The following is a 16,602-nucleotide window of genomic DNA, read 5'->3' as shown; positions in this document are numbered from 1 at the left end:
ACAAAGCAGCCTGTCTGCAGCCATATACTCAGCATCATGCTCAATATCCAACCCAATTGTGCAGCTAAGGGAATTATTTTGGTGCAGTGAGTAGAGCTAGCACCCAGTGAACCAGTCATCTCTGTGCCATCACCGCCATTCCCCCTACCTACCCACTCTACACACGCACACACACACAGTGCCCCAGGGGCAGTGGGCTCCTGTAGGAAGTGATCCCGTCTCGTTCTCATCTCACTCCCATGGTTCAGTCATCCAGCCAGGGCACCCTGTGGCCTACATTCCTCAGCCAGAAACTCACTCTGCTGGGGTAAACAGAGCCTGATGCCTGCGGCTGTCCATCCGACCTGGAATCTACAGGCATACACTACCGTTCAAAAGTTTGGGGTCATTTAGAAATGTCCTTGTTTTTGAAAGAAAGGCACATTTTTTTGTCCATTAAAATAACATCAAATTGATCAGAAATACAGTGTAGACATTGCTAATGTTGTAAATGACTATTGTAGCGGGAAACGGTAGATTTTCTGTGGAATGTCTACATAGGTGTCCAGAGGCCCATTATCAGCAACCATCACTCCTGTGTTCCAATGGCACATTGTGTTAGCTAATCCAAGATTATCATTTAAACGGCTAATTGATCATTAGAAACCATTTTGCAATTGTGTTAGCACAGCTGAAAACTGTTTGTCTGATTAAAGAAGCAATAAAGCTGGACTTCTTTAGACCAGTTGAGTATCTTGAGTATCAGCATTTGTGGGTTTGATTACAGGCTCAAAATGACCAGAAAGAAATAACTTTATTCTGAAACTCATCAGTCTATTCTTGTTCTGAGAAATTAAGGCTATTCCATGCGAGAAATTGCCAAGAAACTGAAGATCTCGTACAACACTGCGTACTACTCACAGAACAGAGCAAACTGGCTCTAACCAGAAAAAAAGCCATATCTCTGTCCAGTGTCTGTGTTCTTTTGCCCATCTTTATCTTTAATTTTTATTGGCCAGTTTGAGAATGGCTTTTTCTTTGCAACTCTGCCAATAAGGCCAGCATCCCGGAGTCACCTCTTCACTGTTGACGTTGAGACTGGTGTTTTGCAGGTACTATTTAATGAAGCTGCCAGTTGAGGACTTGTGAGGCGTCTGTTTCTCAAACTCAACACTCTAATGTACTTGTCCTCTTGCTCAGTTGTGCACCGGGGCCTCCCTCTCCTCTTTCTATTCTGGTTAGTGCCAGTTTGCGCCATTGGAACACAGGAGGGATGGTTGCTGATAATGGGCCTCTGGACGCCTATGTAGATCATCCATAAAAAAATCTGCCATTTCCAGCTACAATAGTCATTTACAACATTAACAGTGAATACACTGTATTTCATATCGATTTGATGATATTTTAATGGACAAAAAAATGTGTTTTTCTTTTAAAAACAAGGACATTTCTAAGTGACCCCAAACCTTTGAACGGTAGTGTAGGTTCATGTTTCTGTTAGATGACCATTCAATGTACTGCATGTTGATGGATCAGGGGTGTCAGGTTGGTAGGAGATGGGATGTTTTGTTATCTGTTTCAACTGAGTGAAGAAGATGGTGGAAATATAGGCCTACTGCATATTTCACATCAGGCATAAGTATGGTACATCTATTTAACTCTGCCTGGTGATACAACCTGTTTGTCATGTGTTTGTCAAGTTCAGTTCCTGCTACTGCCACCAAAATGTACAGTGCATTCAGAAAGTATTCAGACCCCTTCACTTTTCCACATTTTGTTAGGGTATTTTGTTAGGGTACAGCCTTATTCTAAAATGGATTCAATATTTTTTTTCATTCAACAATCTACACACAATAACCCATAATGACAAAGCGAAAACAAGTTTAGACATTTGCTATGAGACTCAAAATTTTGCTCAGGTGCATCCTGTTTCCATTGATCATCCTTGTTTCCACAACTTAATTGGAGTCCACCTGTGGTAAATTCAATTGATTGGACATCATTTGGAAAGGTGCCTGGTTTTTGCTCTGTTTGTCACATGACCAACATTATTACAAGATACAGAGATGCGTTATATATCCCTGTTTTTATTTTGGGTCTGCATTGCGACATTCGGGGCTGGGATAGTATAATCATGGTCCTGTTGGAAATCAATGGCTGGTCCATGTTCTATTCCTGGTACTATAAATGGCCTCTTCTGAGAACGGGGATGGAGAGAGAGGGAGAGAGAGATTGTCCAATGCTAGTTGGCATGGTAACCTGGCCAGGTGAAAGGGAGCCTGGGAGGGGTGAGCTGCATCATTTTCTCTCGCGGGAGCAGAATATCCCAGAATTCCCTGCATGCAGGCAGAGAAGCAGGCTGAGCAGGCTGGAGTGCATCATGGTTGTTGCCCTCTGGGCTGGAGGTTTTGAAACAGGGCTCTCCTAGCCTCTACTCTGTCAGCTAGAGATACACATATCCGTCAGTGCTGCTGAAGAAAGCGCATGCCTGTTTATTTAGTCCGCAGGGTGAAATAAAAAATGAGTGGTTGTCTAATGTGTGAGTCTCCCAGTGGAGGCGTCACCTCGCTCCCCTGCCCCCAGAGCCGTGTTCCTCTGCCCATAATTCTGCTAGATATTAAAGAAATACGTCAACACAGCAATTACAGAAACAGCCTGGCACTGTGGCAAATGCCTCAGGACAGACAGACAGACACAGCTGTGCTGCTTACTCTCTCACACACTGGTTACATTGGTCTTGTCTCCTCCTGTGTGATGCCCACCTCACCTCATGTAGCCCTTCCTTACAGTAGGCGTTTCATTGACTACGTTTTTTTCAACAGTGTAGCGTCCCATTGAAGGCCTCTCATCCAATCCAATGATCCTATGTCAAAATTATGGTAATTCTAGTGGACATAAATGTGTGTTATAGTTTATGACTATGTAAACATTTGTAAAATGAGACTACCATTGCTCAAAATACTAACATTTACAGAAGGCTGTAATTAATCATTTTTTCCCTCACTACTCTAAGTGCATCTCACAAAAAATTCATAGTTGTCATGCTAAATAAATCAGCCTTATTTTTCTGTAGCACGGCTCAAAATGGCTGGGGAGTGAATAAGAGATGAAGCTTAAATGTCTGCACCCCCTCGCCTGACACTTCCCATTACATCACAGGAGCCATGGTGTGTGTGTGTGTGTGTGTGTGTGAGTGTGTGTGTGTGTGTGTGTGTGTGTGTGTGTGTGTGTGTGTGTGTGTGTGTGTGTGTGTGTGTGTGTGTGTGTGTGTGTGTGTGTGTGTGTGTGTGTGTCATTACACACTCAGTTGTGGGGGTAATGAGCTGTGTGTGTTTGAGTCTCTAGTGTGTGTAGTGTGCTGTCAGAGACCGACCAATAACTATTTACTCCTATCCATGCCTTGTCTGCTTGTGGTCATAAGATGTCAGCTGTCACAGCTCAACATAACAGGCAGGCATGGGGTTTATTTTGTATTATGTTAGAAGTTGGAGCAAACCAGCACACTTTGCAACCAATGAAGTCAACTATACTATGACTCAATTAAGTGTAATTTGAGCAGAGAGATTTGATTCATTACACTGTTCCCCTGTCTTGTAACTACCCTCCATGTGGCAGGTATCACTATGATGTCCCACTGGAATTGTATTATGGCTAAACATGTTCAGCCAGTCTTACTTCATAACTAATGTAACATATGCCTTCTCCTCTTTTCTCTCTCTCTATCCCTCTCCCTCTCCTCCTTTCTCGATCTCTGTATTTCTCTCTCTCTCTCTTTCCCTCCCCTCTTTCTCTCTCCCTCCCAGTCCCAGCCATGATCACGTCGTACCCCAACACCACGCTGGCCACGCAGGGCAGTGAGAAGAGGATGAGCTGCACGGCCCACGGGGAGAAACCCATCATGGTGCGCTGGGAGAAGGAAGATCGCATCATCAACCCAGAGAGCAGCCACCGCTACGTGGTCACCGTCAAAGAGGTGGCCGATGAGGTCATCTCCACCCTGCAGGTACACATACACACCACCAGGGGGAGTGGTACTGCTCGCTTCCCAGTTTCAGTTACCTCAGCTGAGGCCAGGTGGAGCGCTACTGGTTATGCAGAGATTTTGCTTGGACCAAAGCGTTGGAGAAAAAGCCTGCCTACTGAGTTTGTCAGTTTGTTATGATGGCTCATCATGAGCCCTGTCTGTGAATGATATAGCCTAGAATGTGTATTTCCCGTGCACTTTCTTATCTATGTAGCTGACCCTCTTTATCCCTTTTCTATAGATCCGACCTACAGGGAGGGAAGACTCTGGCTTCTTCTCCTGCCATGCCATCAACTCCTATGGTGAAGACCGAGGGATTATTCAGCTAACAGTGCAAGGTACAGCTGCCTAACACTGACAATTGTCATGAAAACATCATGAAATCAAAAGATATAACCCCCCCAAATAAGGTAATGATGCAACATCAGCATAATAATAACAATAATAATAATAATTTATTCAACTTACATAGCGCTATTCATTACATAAAGAATCTCAAAGCGCTTTAAAGCAACACAAAAAAAGACGAGCAATTTAGAAAACAACAACAGCATTATTCAAGGTTATCAGAGGGTCGGAAAGTTCATGGCTTGACTGATCATCGGAGGGAGGTGGTCAAAAGGGCAGAGTAAGCAAAGATGGTCTCTGCAGCATGTCCAGGGGCATGCAGTGTCATCAAGATGTCTCGCCATCCTTGCCGTTTGTGTGGCTTCTCCATAGTAGGACTTGGATGAAGTTTGAGCTCAGCCACTGCAGTTAATGGACTCCCTAGTAGGTGTAGCTAGCTAGTCCTTCACTACTACCATAGTGTTGTATACCCATATTAGAGCTCTGCTACCCCAACCAAGCCTGACAAGCCCCGACATTATACATTGGGTTAGGACCGGGTAGGGCTTGTTTTTTCATCAGTAACTATGGTACGGGCAGGGCTCGGGAATCACTAAATTGATCACTAACATTTTGAAGCTGAGCCATTTGCTGGTGCTCTGCTGCACTGCACAGTCATATCTGACTAAGATCATAACATTGTGTCAGAGCTGCTTCAACCTCTTCAAATATAAGACAGGACAGATTATTTCACAGATAATAATAATGTTCATTGAGTTTTGTCCCGTGTCTCTTCATTGAGCAGAGCAGCCTAAGCGGAGCTGTTGCTATGAATACTCCGAGTCAAAGCGCCATGAGCAGAGAGAATGCAGAGCGCGCTGCACACAGGGAGCGAGTGACAGACAGAGGGGCATCTAATAGATTTACTAAAAGCGGAAGTTATTTCTGATTTCGGGTTTCAGGCAGGCCGGGGCCTTAAATTTGGCTGAAGCAATCTGGCCTGGGTTGGGTAGGGCTTTAATGTCGCAGGCATGGGAAGGGCTTGGTGTCACATTCTGACCTTAGTTCTTTTATTATGTCTTTGTTTTAGTATGGTCAGGGCGTGAGTTGGGTGGGTTGTCTATGTTCCGTTTTCTATGTTGTGTTTGCGTTTGGCCTGGTATGGTTCTCAATCAGAGGCAGGTGTCGTTAGTTGTCCCGGATTGAGAATCATACTTAGGTAGCCTTTTCCCACTTGTGTTTCGTGGGTGTTTGTTTTCTGTTTTGTGTGTCGTCACTAGACAGGACTGTTTCGTTTTCGTTCGTTCTCCTTGTTATTTGGTTTTTGGTGGTCAATGTTAATAAATTATCAACATGGACACGTACCACGCTACATATTGGTCCGATCCTTCATACTCCTCATCAGAGGAAGACGAATATCGTTACACTTGGGGTTAAAATTCATGCCTGTGCAGGGCTCTAACACATATGTGTGACTTTGTGGTGTCCTTCAGAGCCCCCGGACCCTCCTGAGGTGGAGATCAGAGAGGTGAAGGACAGGACCATCGCCCTCCGCTGGACCATGGGCTTTGACGGAAACAGCCCAATCACGGGCTTCGACATTGAGTGCAAGAACAAATCAGGTACAAGACAAACAATAGTTATCTTTGTAAGAGATGGTATGTTCTGGATGCCAGCGATGTATAGTAATACTGTAAGCAGTGTTTCACCTATATTCATTTTGCAGTGGTGGGCCGTCACTACTAAATTGTTGCCTCTACTCCAAAGTTATGTTTATATACAATATTTCTACCGAGACGTGCTTTTAAAAGACTAGTGCCAGATTTTGGCAAGTAAGCCTTTTTTATACTTACACAGAGTCAGTTGAACTCATGGATACCATTTTTATAACATTTGTATGTCTCTGCATGCAGTTTGAAGTAACTTGCTTACTAGGTTTAGTGCAATGTCTATGACTTCCAGTCTTTCTGCTGACACTAATTAGCAATGGCTCATAAAACGACCTTCAACTTCTTTCAAACTGCACGCAGAGACATAAACATGGTATCAATGAGTCACGAGTTATTCTGATTCTGGAAAAGTATAAAATGGCTTGATTTCCAAAATTTCGCACTATCCCTTTAACAGGGACAGAGTGACAAGTGACAACATCAATTTGTAGCAAACAAAGTGAGCAGTGGCGCGAATGAGAGCCACGAGTGCACAGCCACCACTTGCTCCTCATCTCCATACAGTGCAGTGGCACGCATTAGTTATATTTCAGATGGTGTCAACAAAATGTCATTTTCATGCACTTTGGAGTAGAATGTCTTTAAAAAATCCCCATCAATGACATTCTCACAGTCGTTCTACAAAAAAATCTCCCGGAGGTGCATTCCCCAGAACACCCCCAGGAAAGAGCAACCCCCCCCCCCCTATAACCGCTGCCTTTTCCACTGCTGCTAAAGATAATCTTAGGCGAAACACTGTATGAATACAAATCCTAACTTCCTGTGTATGTCTATAGTCTATCCTGATGAAATGCTTCTCTGTATCATCATGTTAAGATGGATGTGCTCCTTTTGTCTTCCAAATAATCATTATTCATGATATTTTCTTGTCTCAGTGCTATAATTCAATACCACAGATGAATGCACTTAGCAGGCGTTGACCTCTAGCCCCACTCAGTGGTCCTCACAAACCCACATAAACCTTGACCTCCGCCCCTGCAGGCTCCTGGGAAACAGCCCAAAGGACCAAAGATGTGTCTCCCCAGCTCAACCAGGCCACCATCATAGACCTGCACCCCTCCTCCACCTACAGCATCCGCATGTTCGCCAAGAACCACATCGGCAAGAGTGAGGCCAGCAATGAACTCACCATCACCACAGACGAAGCAGGTATAGACTCACCAGACCACCACTGGTCATATGTATGCACTTGCAGCATACACACACAGACATCCCAGCTAACAACAAACGTTCCCGCAACTTTAGAGAACGTTCTCTTAAGCGTCTCAATAGGTCATTAACTAAGGTTTTCATAGGAATGTTCCCATGATGCGCATGGAATGTCTCCAAGAGACCATTCCCTTAATGTGAAATAGAGCTTACCGAGATTGTGGTTACCATGTTCTCAGAACATAAGATATTAATGTTCTATACACATTGAATGAGAACATTGTCCAGTTTTCTGTGGGTTAGGTGAATATTCCATCAACAGCCCACCAAACATACACAGAACATGGTTTCCATGTGGGCCTTTGCACTTCACCAAACAGAGGAAGGGAAGGGTGCTCAACAACAATGACAAAAAGGGTTTACCAAGATAAACTTCCAATAGCACTAATTTGAGGTAGAAAGGAGTTGGAGCACTCAACAAAAAAGCTGAGATTGATTTATTTTAGCTCACTGTAATCCATTGTACAGGATGCGAACAGATGACTGACGTTTTAACGTCAAGCTGACGTCTTCCTCAGACAGACCTGACCATTGCACTTAGTTCCTTTTTATAGTCTAGTGGCCTATTGAGACACAACAATGTACAAAAATAATAATGATTTCATCAAGGTAAATGGCAAATGATAGTACAAAAGAATGCTAGTGTGATATAGAATAGTGTGATATTTGGGTGTTTGGAATCCGGAGACACAGAGACCAATAAAATCAAGGCAATAACATTATAGAAACAAAGACAGTGAAAAATCATAGTTTAGCTCCTTAGGATCTACAGTGTCTAAGGCAGCATTTCCCAAACTCTGTCCTCGGGACCCCAAGGGGATGCACCTTTTGTTTTTTGCCCTAACACTACACAGCTGATTTAAATTATCAAATCTTGATGATTAGTTGATTATTTGACTCAGCTATGTAGTGCTAGGGCAAAAAACAAAATGTGCACCTCATGGGTTCCAGAAGGCCGAATTTGGTAAACCCTGGTCTTGTTATGTAACTAGGAGTGGGTGCGGAGTCAGGCGCAGAGAGCAGAGGTCTAAGGAAAACCGTATTTATTTCGGTGATAAATAGTCCTGCCAAAACAACAGGCTAAGAAAATGACCGGCCCAAAACAGGACCCAAACAGTCCGGAAAAAATACAAACTATACCATCCACACAACAGAACAGAGAAACAAGCCCGCACAAAAGCAAATACCAGGCTTAAATAGCCCTAAACCAAACCCCAAACGAGGAACAGGTGAAACCAATAAGACATAACCAACAGAAAAGGAAAAAGGGAATCGGTGGCAGCTAGTAGACCGGTGACGACGACCGCTGAGCACCGCCCAAACAGGAAGGGGAGCCACCTTCGGTGGAAGTCGTGACAGTACAGTACTCACCCGGCGTCTAGAGTCCAGAATAGAATGTACGGTGTACGCTGGGGACCCCTCGATGTCCAGAGGGGAGCGGAGGGACCTCCGGCACCTCACCTTCCTGCAGGGGACCAGCCATCACCGGCCTGAGGAGAGACACATGAAACGAGGGGTTAATACGATAGTAAGAAGGGAGCTGTAACCGATAACACCCCTTGTTTATCCTCCTCACGACTTTAAATGGCCCCATACACTGCGGCCCCAGCTTCCGGCAGGGCAGGCGGAGGGGCAGGTTTCGGGTCGAGAGCCAGACCCTGTCCCCCGGTGCGAACACGGGGGCCTCACTGCGGTGGCGGTCAGCGCTCCTCTTCTGCCGTCTACCAGCTTGCTTTAGTGATTCCTGGACGGCCCTCCAGGTCTCCTTTGAGCGCTGCACCCACTCCTCCACCGCAGGAGCTTCGTTCTGGCTCTGATGCCACGGTGCCAGGACCCGTTGGTAGCCCAACATGCACTGAAAAGGCGACATGTTCGTGGAGGAGTGGCGGAGTGAGTTTTGAGCCACCTCCGCCCATGGAACGTATCTCGCCCATTCTCCTGGCCGGTCCTGGCAATACGAACGCAGAAACCTACCCACAACCTGGTTCACTCTCTTTACCTGCCCATTACTCTCGGGTGATAATCCGAGGTCAGGCTGACCGAGACCCACAGACGCTCCATAAACGCCTCCAAAATCGGAACGTGAACTGAGGACCCCGATCAGAAATGATGTCCTCAGGCACCCCGTAGTGCCGGAAGACGTGGGTAAACAGGGCCTCCACAGTCTGTAGGGCCGTAGGGAGACCGGGCAATGGGAGGAGAAGGCAGGACTTAGAAAACGGATCCACAACAACCAGGATCGTAGTGTTCCCTTGAGACGGGGGAAGATCGGTGAGAAACTCCACCGACAGATGGAACCACGGCCATTGTGGAACGGGGAGGGGCTGTAACTTCCCTCTAGGCAGGTGTCTAGGAGCCTTGCTCTGAGCGCACACCGAACAGGAGGAGACATAAAACCTCACGTCCTTAGCTAAGGTGGGCCACCAGTACTTTCCCCTAAGACCTCGCACTGTCCTCTCAACACCCGGATGGCCCGAAGAGGGTAGCGTATGAGCCCACCGAATCAATTGATCACATACACCAAGCGGCAAGTACTGAAGACCCATAGAACATGATGTTGTTGGAATATTCTCCCAACCCTATTGTAACATTCTCATGAAATGTGTCTAGAACTTTAATTGAGAAAATGGCAACCATGTCCTGTGTATGTCTGTTGGAATGTTGATGAAATATTCTCCTAACCCTTAGAAAACTAGACACGTGAATATTCTTGCAACGTCCCATAAAATGCATCTAGAACATTAATGTTGTAAGAGGGGAATGGGGAGTCAAGTCAATTCATTAACAGTAGAGTGACATCAGCTCCATTGGCTCTATTGCATTAATGAAGACACGCTGACCCTGCACTAAAAGCAGGACTTTTCAATTAACAGACCATGTTGTAAATGTCACACTGCAATCAATAGACCACGGGCCAGCCCCTCTGCAAATTGCCCCTGTTCCCTTTGGTGGTTCTTTGGTGGTTCCTCCCAACCCCCACTCTGCACTTCTCTCTCTCTCACTTCTATTCTGACTGTCTGTCCCCCATGACCTCTCATAAACATGACCACCATCTTCATTATTGTGAAGTGGGCTGGGCCATCTGAGACCAACTACTCTGGTCTACCCATAGATACAGTAGGACCTTAGCCTTCCATGTCTCAGAATCGTAGAATTTACTTGACCTTGGCATAACCTTCAAAATACACTCAGTTTGGATAGTTCCATTCCATTGGCAGAATGCTGGTAGACTGACTTCTTTGCCCTGTACCTCATCTACTGCACTGACAGTAGCTCAGATCTCAATTACCTTAATGTGTCTTTTCTTCTAGCCCCTGATGGTCCCCCACAAGATGTGCAGCTTGAAGCTTTCTCCTCTCAGAGCATCAAAGTCTCCTGGAGGGTAAGATACATTTAACCTGCTAGTACCACTAGGACTGAATAACCCTAACTGCAGCTCTATGGTCTGTTTGCTACATGGTCTGCTACTCTTCAGGGCCCAGAGGGCCACAACCATTCTTCTGTCCTTAAAGAGCTTTTGAAAAATACAAATGTCCCCCAATATCTAATGTGCGTTTCCAACTCCTCCTTCTTCACTCCCCCTCTCTGTCCTCCCCCAGGCTCCTAAGAAGCACCTCCAGAACGGAGCGATCCGAGGCTACCAGGTGGGCTACAGGGAGTTCAGCTCCGGGGGAAACTACCAGTTCAATGTCATCACCATGGAGACGACGGGGGACAACGACCACAGTGAGAGCATCACCCTGGACAACCTGAAGAAGTTCACCCAGTATGGGGTAGTGGTGCAGGCCAGCAACAGCGCTGGGACTGGACCCTCCTCCCAGGAGGTCATCTCTACCACACTGGAGGATGGTGAGGACACGCGCACATGCACTAAGGCACACACACACACACGCACACACACACACACGCACGCACGCACACACACACACACACACACACACACACACACACACACACACACACACACACACACACACACACACACACACACACACACACACACACACACACACACACTGCCCTTAGATATCAGTGACAATATGGTAGACAGTGAAAATCTTATGGATTTCACAAATTTATTTTGCTGAATGAAGGTATTCTACGGTATTGTGGTGCATCAAGGGTCAAACGGCGGATGTTTTGTCCTTGAGGGGAGGGAACTCCCAGGATGGAGCTTTATTGCCATCTAGTGGATAGTGTTGGTACTGCTGGTGTTGTGACTGTCACATGATCAGTATGTGGCGGTCATTATTGCCATGGCTCAAGAAAACATAATGAATGCTAGATCCCAAAAGTTCAAATAAGCATTTTGAAGTTCACTTCCGTGGTCCTCCAAGAGTAGCTCAATATTTTCATCTCTTCAGTAATCTCTTCTGTTCATGCTTCTTGTTTGGAGAGTGAGGTAACGGTGTTGTTTTTCCTCCTGCCTGGTTGTAACAGTTCCCAGCCGACCTCCAGAGAACGTCCAGGCCACGGCGGCGTCCCCAGAGGTTATCTCTCTGTCCTGGCTGACCCCTCCTAAAGATGCCCTCAACGGCATCCTGCTTGGCTTCAGAGTCATCTACTGGGCCAACCTGCCAGATGGAGGTACAGCAACACACAGTACACATTACACAGTACACAGTACACACACACACACACACACACACACACACACACACACACACACACACACACACACACACACACACACAGAGAGAGAGAGAGAAGGATGTAGATGTTATACTGTATCTTGCCTGGTCCGTAACTCTCCAAGACACACTGTATATAGAATGTATACAGTATCAACATGATTCGCTATGCATGAAATTTGAAGTGGATGAATGAGACACATTAGCAGTGACCCAGGCTTTCTAGTCCAATTCAGACAGCCTGGCATGGCATGCAGTCGTCACGTGCTGGAGAGACATCAGAGTGACCGCTTCTGACAGCCATGTTACCTTTGACCCCTCATCTGTCATATCACATCCTCGCTGATGGCCCCTGGATGCACTAATAGAAAAGCACCGCTCACAGCCTGACAGCTCAATCTAGTTTGCATAGTAACAGTGCATTTCATAGTGGGACATGCTCCAGAGTCCCAACAATACTACAGCCATAGCCATGTGTTGTATATATTCTATACATATTGATATCGAATTTAACATTGAGTATGAATACAGATCTTATTCATTTAAATGAAATATGTCACTCATTATGTGTGATAAAAAAAATCATATTTATGTATTTATTGTCTAAGACACTTGTCTAAACCTTCAGCCAGTGCCTGTTGTGCTCTTCATATATTCAAAATATGAGCCAACTATCATGGGTTGTTAAACCCTCATGCACCAGCAGACGGGGCTATAGGCCCTTTTTCTAAGTCGGTGGAACAACTTTGTTTTATTCATCCAACACTGCTGTTCTAAACATTTGACTCTATCCCGTCACTGCAGTAATCAAACTCAAAATAATGTTTTCTTTTATTATTTGCATTCAAGCACTCATCAATAGTGTATATTTATCACCCATTTCATGAGTCAGAATAGTGATTAAATCTATCGTAAACCACAGCATATATTGTACTATACATTTCCAAATCACAGCATTCTGACTCGTAAACCTTTCACTCACTGTTATTAGCCAAAGAAGTGCTCTGAACAGCCCACAACACAACCATAAAGGATGGAGCTACAGGGACATAGATGAACAGATTCCAGCTAGTGTAGAACACCTGAGCTGTTAATATGCTATGGCTGCATTGGGACAGTTTGGTGTTTGAATGGCATCATTAAAGAGAGCGAGGAGGAGGGAGGGAGAGAGGGAGGAGGAGGAACACCTGTACTAACAGGGAGGATGGCGCACTAGCAGACTGTGGCTCACATCCAGACTGCAGTAGAGGAGGGAAGAGAGAGAGAGGGAATGGAGAGAAAGAGGGAAGTGAAAGAGAGAAAGAGGAGAGAGATGGAGAGACATCTATAATTCAACACTTAGAGAAGCTTTGTCAGAGTCAAGGAGAAACACACCAGAACAGACCTTGGATGGGCTTTTCAATCCCGTATTAGTGTCCATGGTTTGATTGAATCAGGTGTTATGTATGTTCACCGCTAAGACATCCTTGGCCATCTTATTTTATGGATGTGATATACTGTACAAGTATATCACATACAAAGTGATAAAGGCATGGAATGGCCTCCCCTCCTCCCTGAAAGCTTTAGGCAGCCTCCAAGCCTTTTCATCAAATACAAATACATGGGTTAAGTCCAATCAAAAGTGTTCACACTGATTTTAATCTAATAAACCACAGTGACTTTTTATTGCAATAGAAAACACTCTAGAACACACACATGTGTATTCAACAGGTGCAATAACTGGGCTTTGTTCAATATTTGGTTTTTACTAGGTGTTGTATGTGTTTTACAACCCCAATATTATCAAGTCCAACAGCATGTGCAATTATTTTTTATGTCTAATGTCTTGCCTTCTGTTTTGAATAATGTCTGATGTATGTATCAAATGTATTCATGTTTATTTGTTCACCTGCCAAGGGATTGCAGATGTATATTAGCTGTTAGCTAAAATCTGGTGCAATGCATCACTACTCACTCCTAAACCTTATGTTTTGTTATACTGTAATCATGTGTTATGTGAATAAAGTCATACCAGATTAAAAAATAATAATAATAATCATGACAGCTGTGATGGAAACAGGGAGTTTTGGTACAATTTTAAAAATGCCGACAGATCATTTGTTCGATTGACATGGGGGTGGGTACTTTTGTGTCTGTAATATGTACTATGTGAGAAATTGCAGTGGAAACGCATTTTTTGGGCAAATATTGATATTACAACCATCGTATTAAAGTAAACTTGGAGTCACGCGATGACATGGTGTGTGGTCCTCCCACTGCGACTCGGGGAAACCATGCAATTTATTAGAGCTGAAAAAAAGCTGGAAAAAATTATGATGAACTTCACAGGGTTGTGAAGGTGCAAGGTGGTCTTGATGCTGCTTGCAAATATATATATCAAGCACAGGAGGTTGGTGGCACCTTTATTGTGGAGGACGAGCTCGTGGTAAAGGATGAAGCGGAATTAGTGGAATGGTACCAAATACATGTGTTTGATGCCATTCCATTTGCTCCTTTACGGACATTATTATGAGCCATCAACAGCCTCCACTGATTCCCGAGGGTCTTATTCTGATGACATGATGATTGATGCTTGACTGCTGTTTGACAAATAATAATATCCATAATAATCTCATCATGTAGACTAGTGTACCCGCACAGCTTACCCACACTGTATCGGCGAGCTGTTGGCTAGAGTGCACATGCCAAGACCACAGTAGGCACATTTTCTACTTAACGCAGCAGTTTCTGGGACAAAACTATCGGTAGAGTTGAAAATTCGAAGGAAACACATTGAACTTTAGATTTTTATTCGGTACATGAAAACCTAAGCAAAAAAGTACATTTTTTGTGCATTTACATCATCACCCACTGATTTTATCTGCTAAAAGTATGTTTGGTGGAAGCACCACTGGTATGAAAATGCACAGATATTCTTCATGCAGATTTTTGAATATTCTAGCTGAATAACCTAGCTATTGTTCTTGTTTTAAATTAACTTAATTAAATCTGCACCTGTACATAGCCCACCTATAATTTAGCCCAAACAGCTACCTCTTTCCCTACTGTAGTTATTGTATTTATTTATTTTGCTCCTTTGCACCCCATTATTTTTATTTCTACTTTGCACATTCTTCCACTGCAAATCTACCATTCCAGTGTTTTACATGCTATATTGTATTTACTTTGCCACCATGGCCTTTTTTAGCCTTTACCTCCCTTATCTCACATCATTTGCTCACATCGTACATAGACTTGTTTTTACTGTATTATTGACTGTATGTTTGTTTTACTCCATGTGTAACTCTGTGTCGTTGTATGTGTCGAACTGCTTTGCTTTATCTTGGCCAGGTCGCAATTGTAAATGAGAACTTGTTCTCAACTTGCCTACCTGGTTAAATAAAGGTGAAATAAAATAAATAAATAAAAATATATATACACTGAGTGTACAAAACATTAGGAACATTAGGAACACCTTCTCTTTCCATAACATGGACTGACCAGGTGAAAGCTTTGATCCCTTATTGATGTCACCTGTTAAATACACTTCAATCAGTGTAGATGAAGGGGAGAACTAGGATTTTTAAACCTTGAGACAATCGAGACATGGATTGTTTATGTGTGCCATTCAAAGGGTGAATGAGCTAGACAAAATATTGAAGTGCCTTGGTTTGAGTGCTGGGTTTTTCACGTTCAACAGTGTCTTGTGTGTCAAGAATGGTCCCCCACCAAAAGGACATCCAGCCAACTTGACACAACTGTTGAAAGCATTAGTCAACATGGGCCAGCATCCCTGTGGAATGCTTTCCACACCTTGTAGAGTCCATGCTCTGATGAACTGAGGCTGTTCTGAGGGAAAGAGGGGGGCGCAACTCAATGTTAGGAAGGTGTTCCTAATGTTTTGTACACTCAGTGTATATTTGCGTATTTTATATATACTGAACAAAAATATAAATTCAACATAGAACAATTTCATTGATTTTCCTGAGTTACAGTTCATATGAGGAAATCAGTCAATTTAAAGAAATAAATTAGAACCTAATCTATGGATTTCCCATGACTGGGAATACAGATATGCATCTGTTGGTCACAGATAGTTAATATACACTTAGGTTGGTCAAGTCAGAAGTTAACATACACTTAGGTTGGATTCATTAAAACTAGTTTTTCAACCACTCCACAAATTTCTTGTTAACAAACTATAGTTTTGGCAAGTCGATTAGGACGTTAACTTTGTGCATGACACAAGTAATTTTACCAACCATTGTTTAAAGACAGATTATTTCACTGTATTACAATTCCAGTGGGTCAGAAGTTTACATAAACTAAGTTGACTTTGCCAGCTTGGAAAATTCCAGAAAATTATGTCATGGCTTTAGAAACTTCGATTAGGCTAATAAGACATAATTTGAGTCAATGGACCTGTGGATGTATTTCAAGGCCTACCTTCAAACTCAGTGCCTCTTTGCTTGAAATCATGGGAAAATCAAAATAAATCAGCCAAGACCTCAGAAAAAAATTGTAGACCTCTACAACTCTGGTTCATCATTGGGAGCAATTTCCAAACGCCTGAAGGTACCACGTTCATCTGTACAAACAATAGTATGCAAGTATAAACACCATGGGACCACGCAGCCATCATACCGCTCAGGAAGGAGACGTGTTCAGTCTCCTAGAGATGAACGAACTTTGGTGCGAAAAGTGCAAATCAATCCCAGAACAA

General features: G+C 43.9%; 1 protein-coding gene across 5 annotated transcripts in view; it reads left to right on the top strand.

Moving 5' to 3' along the window:
• The window catches only part of LOC110537435 (Down syndrome cell adhesion molecule homolog), a 136,727-nt gene that overhangs the window by 101,265 nt on the left and 18,860 nt on the right, over positions 1-16,602 (top strand). For all 5 annotated transcript variants that reach the window (XM_021623481.2, XM_021623476.2, XM_021623479.2 and 2 more), the window contains 7 exons: positions 3,783-3,982; positions 4,245-4,341; positions 5,824-5,952; positions 7,042-7,209; positions 10,581-10,651; positions 10,869-11,118; positions 11,710-11,856. In XM_021623481.2, coding sequence (XP_021479156.2) covers positions 3,783-3,982; positions 4,245-4,341; positions 5,824-5,952; positions 7,042-7,209; positions 10,581-10,651; positions 10,869-11,118; positions 11,710-11,856 — 1,062 coding nt within the window. The remainder of the gene's footprint in view (positions 1-3,782; positions 3,983-4,244; positions 4,342-5,823; positions 5,953-7,041; positions 7,210-10,580; positions 10,652-10,868; positions 11,119-11,709; positions 11,857-16,602) is intronic.

The sequence above is a fragment of the Oncorhynchus mykiss genome, chromosome 12 (genome assembly GCF_013265735.2).
Source record: "Oncorhynchus mykiss isolate Arlee chromosome 12, USDA_OmykA_1.1, whole genome shotgun sequence".
Taxonomy (NCBI): Eukaryota; Metazoa; Chordata; class Actinopteri; order Salmoniformes; family Salmonidae; genus Oncorhynchus; species Oncorhynchus mykiss.
Note: the sequence above shows the minus strand (reverse complement) of the source record. Positions and strands in the feature narration are given on the sequence as shown.